The 18,880-nt window shown below is 38.7% G+C and overlaps 1 protein-coding gene across 1 annotated transcript; it reads right to left on the bottom strand.

Annotated features, from left to right (window-relative positions):
- Positions 1–2,380: 2,380 nt before the first annotated feature.
- Positions 2,381–4,432, bottom strand: LOC134208952 (uncharacterized). Its single transcript, XM_062684921.1, has 2 exons — positions 4,153–4,432; positions 2,381–4,056 (listed from the first exon to the last, which is right to left on the bottom strand). The coding sequence occupies exons 1-2, from the start codon at positions 4,430–4,432 to the stop codon at positions 2,381–2,383; spliced, it is 1,956 nt and encodes a 651-aa protein (XP_062540905.1).
- Positions 4,433–18,880: the final 14,448 nt, after the last annotated feature.

Below are 18,880 nucleotides of genomic sequence, written 5' to 3'. Positions count from 1 at the left end.
TTAGTCAGCTCCCACGTCAGCTCCCATTAGTCAGCTTCATCGTTTCAATCCAACTGTCATGATCCGATCGATTGACTGCTTCTCTATAGTTCGATGGATCACTCATAATATTTGCGGAATCGTTCTGTGGGAAATCATCAGAGCCAGCAATAGAACTAAAACAAACATGTAATGTACAACGCTGTACTTGCCTGGGAATCGGCGCTCCCGATCGCTGTGCTTCGACAATTGCTGATCATCAGCCACCTCCCTGGCATAGCCCCCTCCCCTCGGATATGTGATCTTGATGCGATGGGTGGGCTTACGCCATTAGCACTGAGATGGCAACCAAAGACATATCCTGTCGTGGTGGTATCACATGTTGACTATTTTTGTTTGGTGCCGCGTCACATATCTGGCATTGATGCACTGATTTAACGCATGTGCATGTGATCCAACGGACATCGTGTCTTGGAGCCTTGAATGGTAGTGCAGTCAGGCAGAGGCCTTTTTCATCAGTGATAATGATGTGAGTTCTCTTCTTTTCGGCAATACTTTTCTGATGCGTTCCCTGTTATGCTGAGTCGTAGCCATGCTTACATTTAGCTAGCTAAGCATTTATTGGAAAACAATGTATTCAAGACATTCGTAGGGAATCGACTGTTGGATTCACTGATTAGAAGTTTAGAAATAGAAGTTTTTCAAAACTAGGAACGTGGCGCCAGTTTTATTTTGTTATGCCTCACTTAGAAGAGCAATAATAAAAAATACCACACATTATAATGATGGTATATGAACAATCTTATGACGGCTTCATTCTCGATAATGTTTACTAAAAGCTAGGGAATAGGCGTGATGAAGCTTTACTTTGCCACCGAAAAGTGAATCCTATAGCTGACCTGGATTAGAACTTGTCATAAGACGAGTTTGTACAATCCCATTTAATTCCATCACTTAATTGTTCCTTGACAGATACGTATTTCGACCTCAACAGTAAGGCCGTCTTCAGTGTCTCGTATTTGACTCGACTGGACACAGAAGATGGCCTTACTATTGATGTCGAAATACGTATCTGTCAAGGTACAATTAAATGGTGGAATTAAATGGGATTGTACAAACTCGTCTTATGACAAGTGAAGGCATTCCACTAAAAAGCTCAAAATATTTTTTTTAACTGGATTACAACATAATAGAACTGTTGCGAACGCAACGAGAGGAAAAGAGAGTTCCGTAATTTTAATCGTTGTTTATTGTCGCGGCGGTAAGCGCAGCGATTAAAATTTTCCTATAATAAAGCTCTAGTTAGGATTCGATGTAATTAGCTTAGCATTCTTGTACTTACGTTTGTAAGTTTTCCTTATTTTGTGTAATTGAATTCAAACCTCCCTAGACTATGAATACAGATGGCCCAAATTCTTCTATAAAGTTGCTGCTAATAAAGCCGTTATAAGAATCTGAAAGGTTATTCTAATTAGCTGTGACTCTACATTATGATCACTGCATTCTCACTTCTTCTGTGCGGGTTTAGATTTAAATAGCATAAGTATATCACCAAAACTGATTATAACTGACTGTATCCAACGAAAGTAAGTCATCGTGTGTCAACTATCATAAACATTTGGATGTCATTCGCAACAAGTACAGCAGTCAACTTCACTATTAAGGCAAAAGGGCAATGTAGGTGCCGTGTATCAGCTAGGGTGTACGCAACAGTCCCCCCCAGTAATTGGACCCTGGTTCGACTTACTTCAATAAATGCACCTACATTGGGCACATCTAACATCCCGATGAACAGATTGTTCTACTTGTCTACTCCTCCTGTTTGTTTGCTTTTCATTGAGTCGAAGGTCTTCAGCAACAAAGGGTCCTCCATGCTTGAGGGGTCTTGCAACATCTCTGCACCACGGACCCATCTTAGCAATAGATCGTGGTAGCTTCCCCGAAGTTGAATTACTTGACGACGAAGGATGTTTGATTTTTTGATGTTTTGAAAATGTCAGTGTGGTTGGGTTTTGCTTCTTGGTGAATCGTTGCTTAGATGTCGTGTTGATTTCTACAATATTTTGTTCGATAGGTTTTCTGGCCACGACATGCATGTTTCCGATCAGTCGGTAGGAATGAGAACAAACATGAAAATTATGCGGTACTGCGCACGGTTTAGTCTCATTAGTTGATGAGTGTTTTCCATACACCGTCCATCCCAGGCGCGTTCTAACCGCTACAGGTTCGTGAAGCTCTCCTTCACGACTCTCTAGTATGTTGAGAATCCTCACGTTGCTTACTCCAATCAATAGTTTAGGCTGTACGTTGTGATAAGATTCAATGTCTAGTCCTTGCAGATGCGCATATTTTCCCGAAAGTTTCCGCGCTGGCAAGGATTGAGAAGGCAATTTTAGTTCCTTCACAGTATAAACCTCCGTAAGGTTGTGTTGGCTACTTGTGTTACGTGTGCCAGATATATCGAAAGATACGATTGTCGCGTCTTTTTCATAACGGCAAGTGTCTCCGTCCATCGTAAACATAATGGATGCTTCTTACCATTAAGCTCCAATTCTTTTGCCAAACCTTCCTCCATTAATGTTAACGAAGACCCACTGTCTAACAATGCATACGTATGCAGCTCAATTCCATTGTTGTATAGGATTACCGGAATGTACTGAAACAACACATCTTTTTCACCTCCTTGATGTGTATTGCACGACTCGGTAGCTTCAGATTCATAATCGGTATCTGGGCTTCTGCTAATTTCGGTCGACACAGATGGTGGTCTCCCTTGTTTGTCTTTCGAACTATTGTGCAACAAACGATGGTGCTGTGTCTGGCATCCGTTTATCCCACACGGTTTAGACGTCTTGCACGGTCCACGGTGGATGGTCAAGCAGTTTCGACAAATTTTAAATTTACGAAGCGTGTCCCAACGAGTAGAAAGGCTGTACGAAAGAAACCGTTTGCACTTGTCCACTGCCGCACAACTTCCCTGGCAAACGAGACACTCGTTGCCAGTGTCTGCTTGATTTATTTTCGGAGTAGATTCAGAATGAGCATTTAGAAATCCATCTTCTCTCCTTCCGCGGCGAAGTTTATTGTCCACTGCTACCGAAAACTGCGGCATTGTCACTGTGCTCGCTGCCTCCGCCAACTTATACAGCCATTCGCTAAACTCAGACAAAGTTACGGAACGAAGTGACTGTCGATGGGTTGCCCAGTTCAGACGAATCATCGGAGGAAGTCGATCGGTTAAGCTCTGTAGAAGCGTGAGATTACAAAGGTGTTCTTCTAAATCGCAAGCTTTGACTGTGGCCACCATGTTACGCACAGCCAGCGCAAAGTCGACAAGCGACGCGAGGCGATCTGCTTTAGGGGCTGGAAGACTATTGATCTTCTGCATTAGCGAATGAACTATAATTTCTGGCCGGCCGAAGAGCATCCTCAGAGTAGAGATAACTTGATCCAAGTTATTAGGATACAATAACTGACACCTTACCGCTTCTAGTGCCTTCCCTTTTAAGCACCTCTGGAGTCGAATCATATTCTCCTCGTGTGTGAGTCCACAAAGATGTGTCGTGTTTTCAAATGTGGCAAAAAATAGTGGCCACTCCTCAGGCTCACCAGTAAATATTGGCAGCTCTTTCGGCACGGCATGGCGAGCAGCAATTTGACTTCCATTCAGCAATGTCAAGCCTCCTATTGCTGTATGCTCATCCTGGAACGCAGACGGATAAAATCCAAGACCAGTTGAAGGCATATTACTCGTTGACGGGACAAAAGCAGAGACGCGAGCCCGATGATCACCGTGGGGATGAGAAAAAGTCGGAGCGCCAGTGAGATTGTCAGTTTGTGGTTGTACTGTTGTAGCTTCATGGTGACGCACAACAGGAGGAAGACGAAACCTGGGAATATTCGGATGTTGATTTGTCTTCTGCGTGGGAATTCCAGTAGCATCCAATCGCACGTTCAGATCGCCTGAACGATTTGATGGAATAGCCGATTGTTGGCATTGCACTATAGGCACAAATGGTGATGCGGCACTGGTGCTGTTCCGTGTGGTAGGTAGTGCAGGGACTTGGTTGGTATACACTGGTGAAGAATGATATACAGGAACAGTATCGCAATGCGGATGATTAAAACGGTGATTTGCGTTTGCTGGCGAGTCTAATAACAACTGGAACCTACGCCTTAGATACCGCAGTTCAATGGCTTCCTGCTGCTCCAAGAATTGAATTCGTAAATCCGAGGGTAGTCTATTAACGAGATCGTCTTCTGCCATCACGTTTCTATCTTCCACAACCTCGGCGAGAGGATAAAGTAAGCCTTGTGAACGGGTGGCACATTGCAACGTAGATGACAGAACAGTGTGCGCTTCTTGTGCTTGCGGAAGGGGTTGGAGTACGAGAAGGAGGCACTGGTGTCGCTCTCTGTGAACGTTCGATGAGCACTTGTGGTGATGTTGCATTTTGAATCATTGAATTTCGGGAACGTGGTGTTGGTGACATTCGCGGATACAACAGTGAGGAATGTATAGGTTGTGCATCTGTGATTGCATTATGCGGAGACGATGGTGGTGGCAATTGTGGAGCCGGATGGGTAGATGCTGAACATTCTGGACAGCTCCATGGACGATTGGCCACGTCTTCGTCGACACCGACGCAATTGAAGTGAAACCACTCATCGCACTGGTCGCAGCACACCATCTTGTTGGGTTGTCCGACGTTTCGCGGTAAAACATTCCGCGGTAAACCCTTTCGCGGTGTACCATTTCGCGGTCTATATCATTTGGCGGTAATCTGTTTCGCGGTTTATACAATTTGGCGGTATTCCATTTCGCGGTATATAAAATTTCGCCGTTTACAATTTCGCGGTGCTCCGTTTCGCGGTATTCAAGCTTAGCTTATCTTTTACCTTTTTTTATTTTAAGAGTTCGCCATTGGTAGAAATACCAACTCTTAATTTCCTCTTCTTTCTATGATCGTTTCTTTAAAGCGTTTCCCTTTCATTTTTTCATGCTATTTCCAAAATAAAATTTATACATACTTGTCAATATGATGATTAGATGTGTGAACTTTGTCATCAAGATACACTAATGATAAAGCTGCTCGCTGTTTGTTTATTTATTTTGGTAGAACTCAGAAGATGGAATGACTAAAAATTATTCATAAGGCAAAATGTATCTTCATTAAATGTTAGCCGGTATTAGGCGAAATATCATGTACTGCCTTCTTTAAATGTTCGCATTATCGGTATAAGGCAAATTGTGATGTTTCGTATTCTTTAAATATTTGCATTTATCCGGTATAAGGCAAAGTGTGTTGTTTTGCTTTCTTCAAATGTTTGCATTTGCCCGGTATAAGGCAAAATCTGTTGTTTCGCCTTCTTTAAATGTTTGAATTTGCCCGGTATAAGGCAAAGCGTGTTGTTTCGCCTTCTTTACATAGTTGCATTTGCAAATATGTTTTGCATCTAAATATGTTTTTGTTGGCATTTAAATTTAAACAAGTCTGGTGTAAGCTCAATGATTATTCGCTTTACATTAAAATTAGGTAAATTTAGAGGCTTTTCAAAGCTAAAGAACACATTATTGTGCTACTTGTAACATTAGTAAAATTAAACCTGCGAATTGGTATTGACCGCGAAAAAGTTCACCGCGAAATAGTACTAACCGCGGAATGGTATACCGCCAAATAATATAAACCGCGAAATGTTATACCGCGATATGATCCGAACGCGAAGTTGCAGACCGCGAGCTGGTACACCGCGAAATGGTTAACCGCGGAATGTTTTACCGCGAAATGTCGTACAATCATCTCGTTGTTATCGGGATGGTTACAGAGTAAGCATGTTTGCAGCAGGCTATCTCGAGGCACCTGATTTTGTCTGGGCATTATATAACGATCCAAAAAACGAAAATTTTAAGATGTTGCGAACGCAACGAGAGGAAAAGAGAGTTCCGTAATTTTAATCGTTGTTTATTGTCGCGGCGGTAAGCGCAGCGATTAAAATTTTCCTATAATAAAGCTCTAGTTAGGATTCGATGTAATTAGCTTAGCATTCTTGTACTTACGTTTGTAAGTTCTCCTTATTTTGTGTAATTGAATTCAAACCTCCCTAGACTATGAATACAGATGGCCCAAATTCTTCTATAAAGTTGCTGCTAATCAGGGATGCCAGGGGATATTTTCAAATGTCTTCACAGTCGAGTAAAAATGTCTTCAAATGTCTTCAATATCAAAATTATGATTATCAGTGAGAAATTTCAAAATCCAACAGGCTTGTAATTTCAAGCATCTCCTTGTTTCTTGTAGCATTTATTTTTTAACACTCAAATGAATTATTGGCAGTGGCTGATTTTCTACTCGCCGCTACCACATCCAGGCGCTATAGTATATGCGTAAAATAGCCAGCAGGAGTTGTCCGCCAGAAATTTGTATGGCGAAAGACATCTAATGCGGGTTTTCTCAAAATTAGGAACTTTTCATGAAAAACTATTTGGTACCGGTTATGTAGAAAGGTGTCCGCTACTACGCCCACCAAATATTTTTTCGATGAAGGTGCTTAATTTTGAGAAATCGAACCTTAGATGCCTTTCGCCATACTGATTTTAGAAAGTTAACTCCTAGTGTGCCGCTGTAAGCACGCTCAAAGCAGGCGATTCATTGTTAGAATTCAAGAAAATATTCCTTCCTTTACGAGTCAGGGCGGATTTTTTTAACTGAATTTCCATGTGGAATTCTTCTGAGTTTCTTTTTTAAGAATTCTTCGAAGGGATTCGGAAGAATTTACCGTGAAATACCTGAAGAAACTTCCACAAGATTTTCTGAAGAAATTTCTGGAAGAATTTGTGAAGGAACTTCTGGATAAACTCCTGATGGATTTTTCGGAAGAATTCCTAAAGAAACTCCTAAAAGGTACGGAGGAATTGCTGTTGGAACATCTAAAGGATTTTCTGAAGGAACTTCCAGATAAACTTCTAAAGGAACTTTCGGGTGAAATTCTAGTTCCATTAGCATGGAACTTGCAGAGGAATTGCAGGAGAACTTTCAGAAGGATTTCCGGAGGATTTTCTGGAGGAATTCGGAGGGATTTTGGAGGAATTACTGAAGGATTTTCTCGAAGAATTCGTGAAGGATTTTTCTGAGCAATTTCTGAAGGATTTTCCTGACCAATGAATTATTGGCAGTGGCTGATTTTCTACCCGCCGCAGTCACATCCAGGCGCTATAGTATATGCGCAAAATAGCCAGCATGAGTTAACCGCCAGAAATTTGTATGGCGAAAGTCATCTAACGCGGGTTTTCTCAAAACTATGAACTTTTCATGATAAACTATTTGGTACCGGTTATGTAGTAAGGTGTCCGCTATTACGCCTACCAAATATTTTTTCGATGAAGGTGCTTAATTTTGAAAAATCGAACCTTAGATGCCTTTCGCCATACTGATTTCAGAAAGTTAACTCCTAGTGTGCCGCTGTAAGCACGCTCAAAGCAGGCGATTCAAATGAAAAGATTTGCTTGCAGTGGAGCTCCTGAAGAAACTTCCGGAGGAACTTCTGGGCAACTTTTTAGAGGAACTTCCTGAGGCATTGTTGTAGGAATTTCCGAAAGAATTCCTGGAGGAAATAACAGAAAAACTCCGGAGTATAATTTCAGAGGTATTATTAGGGAATCTTTCGGCAACATTCTTGGAGAATCATCAAGAGGAATTCCTGAAAAAACTTCCGAGGGGTTTTTTGGAAGAATTTCCGAACGAATGCCTGCAGTTTGCAATTTGTGGAGGTATTTCCGACGAAATTCTTCGAGGATCGTACGGAGAAATTTCTGGACGAACTTATGGAGGAGCTCCTAGAAATATTTCTAAACGAATTTCTGGAGAAATTTTCTGAAAAATCTCTGAAGGAATTTGCGGACGAATTCCTGGAGGAACTTCAGAAGGAATTTCAGAAAGAATTTTAGAGGGATTTACTGGAGAAATTCTTAGAAGGATTTTCAGATAAAAAATCTGGAAGAGTTTCCAAAAGTATTTCTAGAAAATATACCAATGGAATTAAAGGAAGAGTTCAACGAGAAAGTGTAACGATTGTCGACTGAACTTTCTACTGAGTCTTTAAAAAACTCTGGCGGATTTTTTTATGAAATTTTTCTGATTTTTTTATCAAATTATTTACGTGGCAATTGTGAGAAATAGTCATACAACACCAGAACAATTTTAATTTCTTGCCGACAAGCGTAAGAATTTTCGATCTTGGATACTAAAGAAAATTTACTGAGAAAATTGAAAATAATTTCCTGTTGAAATTTAGAACTTTCTGCAAAACTGTGGTACATGGAAAATCCGAAGAGACATTCCTAAAATTTCAAATACAAATCCGGGTACATCCCACGACAATTTAGATAAATTTCTTGTGGAAATGAAAAATAATTCATTGTGGGAGTTAGGGAGTTAGAACTTAGACAAAATCTTGTGGAAATTGAGATGAATCTCCCGTTTAAATTTTGGAGTAATTCCTTTATTTGCCCATACGGTAATTATTATAAATTTCGAAGATAATTTGGAAAGAATTTTCAATTTCAATCCTCTTGAATTTTACAAGAAATTCCCCATGCTCCTTATTTCACGGGAAATTATTTTTTAAAACGATTTTTCACTAAAAAATATTTCTTAAACTTTCAGAAAATTCGAAGAGTTCTTCAAAATCCATTCTCATTCTCGACGGGTATTCTGGAAATACCGATTACACAGAGAAACAGACGTCTTACTCATCGTTCCATCGTTCACCTTTTTAACGGTTGTTAATTTTTTATTTGTAGGTGGTTAATCGGCCCCCTATGGCGCTTCGATGGATTTTGCTAGTGTTTGACTTTTACGCACCACCGCCATTTGGTTGCGGCTTTGCCACGCTCAGTGATTTTAGCATTGAAAGGCAATCCTTCCGTGACGATGATTTTGATTGCATTTTGTTCTAAGTGAGAAGTCTGTTTCTCTGTGCCGAAAAGATCAGATGAATTATGAAAAAACTTTAAAAAATTGTTCTAGCCCAACAGTTGAATAGATTTAATCAAGTGATTGTAGAATTCTGTCTTTTTTGCCGTTTAGTTTAAATTAGATCAGTAATTGTGTTCTGATGTAATGATCGAAATACCTTTTTAAGAAACACGTCGAAAATGCCACCGCTACCTAGGAAAATTTAAACGAATGCTGCAATCGCAAATTTTTGAACCAGCACACAACTAAAAAAAAGCACGTTTGACTTCTAAAATGTGTTGCAGTTATCAACCTTATCAACCGGCTAGTGTAAATGTGTTTTGGCGTATAAGATTTTTAGTCCGGGACATTAGTTTATTATGTATAACTTTTGTAATATTTATATTCTCTGCATATAGAAGTCGCAGAATTTATAAGTTAGTAATGAAATTATATTTTCTATTCACTGGCTTATTGTTGTTTTTTCTCCTTTATTTAAGTGATTTTTAAATTTTAAAATTAAGTTCATCACTAGCTTATTGATTGTCTTCAAGTACCTTTAAATAGGAAGAAATATTTTGAAAAGTCTTCAAAATGTCTTCATGAAATAAATGTCTTCACAGAGATTCAAATGTTTTCAAATTGAAGACATGTCTTCAAATCTGGCATCCCTGCTGCTAATAAAGCCGTTATAAGAATCTGAAAGGTTATTCTAATTAGCTGTGACTCTACATTATGATCACTGCATTCTCACTTCTTCTGTGCGGGTTTAGATTTAAATAGCATAAGTATATCACCAAAACTGATTATAACTGACTATGTATCCAACGAAAGTAACAAATTTAACGTTTAATCCACTATAGAATAATACAATGATTTCATTCCTCGATTATAGCTTGTCATCGTGTGTCAACTATCATAAACATTTGGATGTCATTCGCAACAAGTACAGCAGTCAACTTCACTATTAAGGCAAAAAGGCAATGTAGGTGCCGTGTATCAGCTAGGTGTACGCAACAAGAACTAAAGCTAATTGTTAGATCAGGACAAAGTTATAGGCAACCTATGATGAAAAAAAATGATGATAGAATGAAATAAATTCTTAAACAGTTTCTCTTTTTACATTATATATCTTATATTGAGTTTGACGTTACGACACAGCTTGAGAACATTGACGAAACAATGACTTAGGTGAACATAGTTATTGACGAACGCATACCCTACACTTAGAACAAACATAATTAATTAATTTTCATTCTGCATAAATAAAAGTTATAAAATAGAACTCTAATACGCAATATATTTTTATATTTTCAATATGGTCACTTAATACTATAAAAACACCTTTGGCTTTTCAAACCACCAAACCATCAAAATAGCTGCTTACAAGGCAAAAGAAGAAGATATTGCATTTTAAACATTACTTTTAAAAACTATTAAAACGTTGTACTAGAATTTTTTTAAATTATCATTTTAACCTTCGATCATTGACTAGTTTGCATTCAATTACATTTTGCATTAGTGTCGATTCGATTCCAAATCCGAACCTTACTTCACCCCTTCCTTATCCTACCCCATGGCGTTCAAGTGGTCTGCAAGGACTTTTCTGTCATTACCCTCTCTATTATCGGCCTTGGATTGACTTGTGCTCTCATTGCCCCACCAAACGCTGCAAAATGAAAATGAAATGAAATATCTTAACTAATTGCATATTATTCGGCAACTCGGCCGTACGAAAACCATGGTTTTCGTACGACCGAGTTGCCGAATAATGTGCAATTAATTGTAATCAAGTGTCGGTCTTCCACCGTCATTAGTCGTCTGAGTACACGCGACCGCTTACGTAAAGGCAATCAAACTCATCAAATGCTTTAGCCAAGCAAGCCTTTGGCAAAGCAGAGTGCGATTGAATTCGCATTCTATACCGTCCCGCCCAGCCCGTTACTGGGGGGCATGGAGTGCGATCCTCTCGTTTAATAAACAATGTGCACTCGCTTGACTGTGGATATACAACAGTAAAGCACATGTGGAGATTGGACAAATCAAGCATCCGAAAGATATTCAATTTGCAAAAAAGAGAGCTAACCGCGGTGGATGTTGGTACTCGGATTCTGATGGCTTTTCCGCAAACGTGACCTTTAAGTGGTCTTGTTGTGTAGGGGTTATCACGCCTATCTAGAGAGTAGGAGGTTGAGGGTTCGAGTCCCTCCAAGACACGTGGATTCTTTTTCGCAAATTTCACATCAATTTGTCCATTTCGAAACATGCTGTGCATATGCACAGCCAAGATATTTAACAAATGAAATATCTTCCTTCTGGCATAGTCAGCCAGACTGTTCTGCAAATAAATTTTGCTCGCACTGTTCCAATGGAATATCACTTTCAATATGACATGATTGAAAGTGATACTTAATCGTTTCGTTAATCCGTTAACGTTAATTTTAACGATCAACGATATTTCCGTTAACCTTTATGAAACGTTAATCAACGATAACGGTAACGCTCTCCGTTAATTTAACGTTAACGGCTGCGTTATTTTACACGTTAATGAGCTGTTAGAATTCAAATATCAATGAAAACTGCGACTTTTGCAGATTTTGTTCTTTACTGGCAAGAGTTTTGAGAGAGAGAGAGAGAGAGAGAGAGAGAGTTTTGTCAACATATGTAAAATTTTGACATGAGGCGATTTGATATACAAAAGAATTTTACAAATAAATTTAAGATCATGTAAAATTTGCTTTCCAATAATAGAACATCATTATTCATCTACGTTCATTAGTCAGATGACGGTAATTTGTCACAAGATAACAATGTATTTTAAAAGGGACTAGGAGACCCGTCGAACTTTGTTTCGCCTAAAATTGATTTATTCTCTGATTAGTTCTCGAGTTATGCAGAAATTAGTGTTTCATTTGTATGGGAGCACCCCTTTCCAAAGAGGGGAGGGGTCTCGTACCATCTTAAGAAGCTTACCTGGCCCCAAAAACCTCGGCATACAAATGTTTGAGCTGATCGGTTCAATAGTTTTCGAGAAAAACAGAAATTCATTTTTATGAATACAGATTTTATCAAATTATCAATATTATTAACTCATAAACCCGGATTTTGTATCTAATGTAAGATGTAGCCATCAAACTGTATTCATGACATATATGTCATATATATGTCACATATATGTATTCATAACTATATGCCCAGTGAAAGATCTTTTTCGCTTAGTATTTTCAATGAATGGAATAAACTGATACACTTTTCTCATATTCATGCATTTCGCAGAACTGTATTGTATTTTCATTTCTAGAAGTTGTCAAGTTTGGTATCCACGAATGCATCTAACACCAGCAGCCTACACCTATGTTTTAGCTGCACGCATATTGAGTGAGCTCCTGAAGGTGTACAAGTTGTCATTTCATTAGTTCCAACCGCAAGTTATTTTTCCATGATAAACCTTGATCTGACTTGAATGGGAATATTAATAAGTCTGTCATTGGCTTTTCCTTGGTGAACTATGATTGAAAATGATAAAAAATTTTGACCCATGGATACCGCATTGGCTTAGAAACGTCCTGATTGTTTATTGGGCAGGAGCTAAGGAGAAAAAGTAACGAGCAGATTATCGATGTCCGTTGACGTTGAATCAACGCATCCCGTTAACGTTAACGTTACAATCCAAGTAGTTCAACGCAACGCCGTTGACGTTGAACCAAGAGAAAATTAACGACAACGGCGTTAATCGTTAATTAACGTTAACAACCCTGAATTTATATACTTGTGAGTTAGTGAAAGAACGTCTGGTCTGGTGTAAGCTTGAAGTTGGAATGAAAATTTATTGGAACTGCTTATACATAGTAAACAACAAAAGATATTTTAGTTACTAGATAAAGATTGTCGCTGTCGTCGCTGTCCGGAACATCTTTTGCTGGCGAGGATGATAGGGGAGCTAAATGTCAAAGAAGGAAAATCCATACGATTTGACAGGTATGTACCACACATGTTTCGGACAGCAGAACAAAGGGAACCGAAGCGACAATCTTTATCTAGTAACTAAAATATCTTTTTAAACAACCAAGTTGCTAGGGCTAGCTATATACATTAGTAAACTACAAAGGTTACTCAGTTATCTCAACACTCCTCCTTAGTTTACTATCCCCAAATACGTCCGGAAAATCTCATACTTCTGCTTGGAAAGAATCTTGGTGAAACCATCTGCTGGTTGTTGATGTGATGGGATGTAGTGTAGCTCAACATTTCCGTTTTCCAAACTGTCCTTGACAAAATGATACCGTATTGAAATATGCTTGGTCTTGGGGTTGAATCCTTCGTTTTCAGCAATACACATCGCGGATTGGTTATCACAGAAAATTGGAATCCAGGTTTTTACGCTAGCTATAAATTAACAAGGGGTGAATCAAATTTGACATATACCGTGAACTTAATTCAAAGTAGGATATCTTGGTAGCCATGATTTAGATTCTATGTACCTGTCATATTTGCTAACATCAAAATAACTATGTTTGGAAAAATTAGTGCATGTTCTCGAGAATAAATTCGTATTTCGTATATACTACTTAATATGCAACTAATTTAAATATTTCCAGGACTCTGGGACTTCTGCAATGTGTTAGGCGGCGATGATTGAATTTTAGTGGTTTTTAGGTGGTATGTGATCAACAGCTGCAAGCAATCCACAAATGAGAGGCCTAGATCGTTTCGCAACACCCAACACGCCACTATGGGAGCACGAAGCTCCCTCCGATTGATCTGGAAGTGGGCTGTTCGTAGCGGACATGTTGTAGTTTCTGTGAATCACAGATAAGGTCTGCCTGCATGATTGAAATCCCCATGTGACACCACTCTTGACTATAGTGAAGTAAATTATTTTCCCCGTGTTCACGAGATGAGCCAGCCAAGGGCCGAAAGTCTCGTTAATAAAGATAAATAATAATAATGTTTTCCCCCTATTACTGTTTTAAATTCACTTGCAATAGGTACTAGTACCCATCGTGATGTTTTTAAATCGATTCTTAAAATGAGTTATGAGCTATTTACATATTTTCTGAGGGTTTCAATCCATTATTCTTCCCATAGTATGATTTGCTCATACATTTTCCTTATGTGTGGAATTTTATATAATTCCAGAAAGCCTTTCCTTCACCTTCGTTACCAATGCATATTGTATTCTACCTGGGAATTTAAAAAAAACCCGTTCGACATAAGCCAACTTCCCTTTCGGATAATTTAGTAGATGCAGCATAGTCAGAATGATACTGAAAACCTTGAAAAATATCGAGAATTGTACACCAAGAAGCATGCCAAGCTCGTCTTTTATGGACACCTAAAATAAGTAAATGTTTTTAAAATTAGAATATGTTTCCAAAGAATCAATTGATAGAAATATAAAAACCATTTTAGGAACATGCTCGAATTTCGAACAAAATTTGGACAGTTCAATGTTTTCATTGAAAATTTTAACTAGTCACAGATTGCTAAGATCCATTTATGCAAATTATAGTGAAAAATTATAGTGGACACAGTATGTGTCAAAAGGGGTGATTCAAAGCGTTATGGCACAGTCGCGTAAAAGCTGGATTGACCGCTGGCTTTTTATCTCCTGTAATAACTGTTTCCACCATAGAGCTTCTTGTATCGTGCGAGAAAGCGCTACGTACTCTGCCTCGCATGATGATAACGCAACTGACGTCTGCCTTTTAACATTCCAGGAAACTGCTCCTCCCATCATTTTGAAAATATAACCTGTAGTCGACTTTCTGCTGGATGGATCTCCTCCCCAATCCGCGTCTGTATATCCAGTAAACAACTGATCACCTTCTTTATTGTATTCCAGGCTGTAATGCGAAGTTCCCTTGAGGTATCGCATGATTCGTTTCACAGCTTCCCAGTGACGATGACCTGGATTACTATTGAACTGACTGATATTGTTTACTGCCAACAAAATATCTGGTCGCGTGCCATGAGCCAAATAAGTTAAACATCCTACTGCCTCTTTATATGGAACATTCTTCATTTGTTGAATCTCATCCGCCGTTTTTGCAACCATAGAATCATCCAATTTACTTCCTGGGTCAGCTGGAGTTGCCACAGGTCTACAGTTATCCAAATTGAATCGTTTCAACACATCCTCAATGTAATGTTTTTGGTTGGGCCGTAATATTCCTTTCGTCCTATCACGAACGATTTGCAGGCCTAGACACAATTCAGCTTCCCCGAGATCCTTCATTTGAAAGCGATTGTTCAGGAATTCTTTAAGTTGCTTCTTTAGTTTCAAGTTGTTAGTAATTATCAGCAAATCATCAACGTAAATTGTAACAAAAATCATCTCTTGCTTGTAGTATAGACACGGGTCGACTTTGGAGCGAGAAAGTCCAAACTGTTGCATTGCTTCATCTAGCTGTCGGTTCCATGCCCTACTTGATTGTTTTAGGCCATACAAAGCTTTCTTCAACTTGCAAACTTTAGTAGGATCCTTCACATAACCTTCTGGTTGCTCCATGAAAATACTTTCTTCCTTCAGGTCTGTTTGAAAAAAACGCTGTAACAGCATCCATTTGTTCTATTTCAAGATCGTGCTGCACTGCACTGTTGAGTATCTCACAACCGGGGAATACACCTCTGCATAATCTATGCCAGGACGTTGTGAGCAGCCCTTCACCACAAGCCTGGCCTTATAACGAATAACGTCACCATCTGTATTTCGTTTGGTCTTGTATATCCATTTGTTGCGTATAGCCTTCCTTCCTTCTGGCAAGTTAGTCAGCTCCCACGTGTTATTGCCATTCAGTGCCTTAATTTCTTCATTCATTGCCTCAATCCAACTGTCATGATCCGATCGATTGACTGCTTCTCTATAGTTCGATGGATCACTCATAATATTTGCGGAATCGTTCTGTGGGAAATCATCAGAGCCAGCAATAGAACTAAAACAAACATAATCGCTGTACTTGCCTGGGAATCGGCGCTCCCGACCGCTGTGCTTCGACAATTGCTGATCATCAGCCAGTCTTGTTGTTTGCGGTGGGACGCAGTGACGGGAAATGTCATTTCGATGTCATGGGACTAATTTGCTAATATCTTTTTTCACACATTATTTACAATTATGTTTTTTATATAAACATGTAGCCCTCAAAGGACCCTATAACTTTTTCTAATAGGTCATTTCTCTGAATCAGATATTGGCGGCGTGAGAGCCGAATTAGTGTCAAATGACATTAATGTCATGACATTCCATGAAATTTTTTAAATTTTGCTCTCATGGCTTAGACTTTGCATTTAGAACAATGATCTGTTCGACAAAGTTCTAGGATCTTTTAAGCATTAAATGTTAATCTAAAAATCCGAATTGTAAATAACTTCTGAAAAAAGTTATTAGCAAATTAGTAATTGCAATCCCACGACATTTTTTTGACATTTCCCGTCACTGGATGGGAGCGCAACATTCTGATCTGCATCAACGAGCTCATCTTCACTAGAATCGGCATTCTGATGTAAGGAATATATTTCAACATCTTCAGTAGGAGGATTCAGATTAATGTTGCTTTGCACACTGGAAACCATTTCGTTTTGTTCAGCAATTTCAATCCACGAATTAAGCTCCATGAAATCGACTTCTTTGCTTTGCAGTTCGCTACACGCCAAGGATTTCCCTTCATTGATGAACCTTACGTCACGACTTGTTATGATAGTATCATCATCTAGTTTGAATATTCGGTAGCCCTTTGATTTTTCCGCATATCCGACAAAAATTCCTTCAGTAGCTTTCGGATCAAACTTCTGTCTTTTCTGTTTGGGAATATGAACCATTGCCTTGGAACCAAAAATCTTGAGATGTTGAAGCATTGGTTTTCTGCCACTCCACGCTTCTTCTGGCGTCAATGATTCCAATGACCGTGTGGGACTCCTATTCACAAGATACGCTGCGGTTGACACTGCCTCTGCCCAGAACTTTTTCGGAAGCTTCGAATCATTCAGCATGCATCTTGCTTTTTCTACGAGCGTTCGATTCAAGCGTTCAGCCACCCCATTTTGCTGTGGAGTATATGGGCAAGTTGTTTGATGAATTACCCAACTAACAATTTTGGTGCTAAAAGCTTCAACTTCTAGCCTTTGGCTGTATAATATTTGAATAAAAGCAGCCAATGCTGAATATAAGAAAAGCCTCTGCAAATAATTCCTTTAAACTTCAACTCGACTATTACCCAAATATCTATCAGCTAGTCAGTGTGCCGAATATATTTAATCTTTTATCTTTATACAGCTTTCATATAGTCATAAAACAGCTCTGTCTGAATTAGCAACAAAGCTTATCGGTTAAGAACTCATGTATGTAACTGAGTTGCTTGTTAGCCACTTCCCATATTACGGTGAGTAGCATTCACAATGAAAACGTTTTCGCTGTTGTTGCACTAACAATATAACGTAATGGCGCTATAAATGAACTAACGAAGCTTTTAGGCAACTTCTGTATCTTTGAAGATTACACAACGTTTAAGTAAACCTTATACTGCTTCTTTTAATAGCTTATCAGTATGGAACGTCAAAACCGCAATGTTTACATTTGATTTTTGTTGCCGGAGCTGTGTATGAGCTATTGATTTCTGTAATGCAGCTACAAAGGTATTCACCTGCTCTTATAGCAACTGACAAAGCGCTGTCATTAATGTGAGCAGTAGCATAAGAAAACAAGCCATTTAGAAGCGATATTTCTGTTGACGGCTACTGTTAAACGATTAGCAGCAGCAGATCGAGAAAATGTTGCCTAAAAACAATTTCAGCGATAAAAGTTAGCCAACAGAACATGCTGATAGATGTTTGAATAATGGTTGAAATAATGCTGAAAGCATAATTTTTAAGCTTATGTGCTGAAAGCAGCTTGTAGGCCTCTTTCTAACGTTTATACAGCATGAATCTGAAAATAGCGTTAGTAAAACAACCTATAGGGTATGCGAAGAAGCACATCCATAATTTTCTTTGTTATTTACATATGTCAAAGTGACGGTGATGACAGAGCAGCGGCCATTGAATCAGGAGATCAGGAGTTCGAATCTAGGTAGCAACAAAATTGATATTTGAGTTTTCACAAAAAAAACATTGAATAAACTCCCGAAATTTACTCTCCTCTCAAATAATATTTAATCAAATTGAATTCAATGGCTGTATAAAACTTATTTAACAGATTCAAAAAATCTGAATAAGCGCCATTGAAGCGAATTATATTACTAAATGGTTTAGTAAAGATTGAGAAAAAACTGTGTAACATGCTGTAAAGTAGTTGTGCAGACACGTCAAAAACAGCTGAATAGATTCGCCAGATTTGCTGGTAAAAGCATTGAATAGAAGTTCTTGATCATATGTATAGCACACATATTCAGCTTGAAGCCGTATAGACGAGTTGAAATAACATTTACATTGACATTAAATGTTAGTTGGGCGGTTAATAACTGCGGAAATGCTTAATGAACACTAAGCGGCGAGGCGGCAATGTCCCAGTGGGGGATGTAATGCAAATGAAGAAGGGTCTTGATTTTCCAGCTGTCCAAAGTACTCCAAACAATACCTTTACCGACCACGAACTATCTTTCGTATCATGTAACATGATGAGATTCCTACAACTTTAAACTTCTATACTTTTGCGATGAATTTATGGGATCAGTTGAGTTGCCGAAACCGATTGCTAGACTGTTGACAAGTTATCAAAAGTAAATAATTATGAATAAAATATGTTTAATGCATTGGACGTTGACTCTTCGTCGATCGAATGGTTCAAGAAAATTCAAAATCCATCGAGAAACGGCTAAAATATTACCGTTCAAATTCGTCAAATTTTCGTGACGATTTTTGATTTTTCCCAATCACAAAGTGTATCCGGTATAGAAAATACAGACGTAGATGTAATATAGGGATACTCAATATCAGAAACAAGTTTAATGTAA

The sequence above is a fragment of the Armigeres subalbatus genome, chromosome 2 (assembly GCF_024139115.2).
Source record: "Armigeres subalbatus isolate Guangzhou_Male chromosome 2, GZ_Asu_2, whole genome shotgun sequence".
In the NCBI taxonomy this organism is placed as follows: domain Eukaryota; kingdom Metazoa; phylum Arthropoda; class Insecta; order Diptera; family Culicidae; genus Armigeres; species Armigeres subalbatus.
The sequence above is the reverse complement of the archived record's forward strand: the minus strand, read 5'-3'. Positions and strand labels throughout refer to the sequence as shown.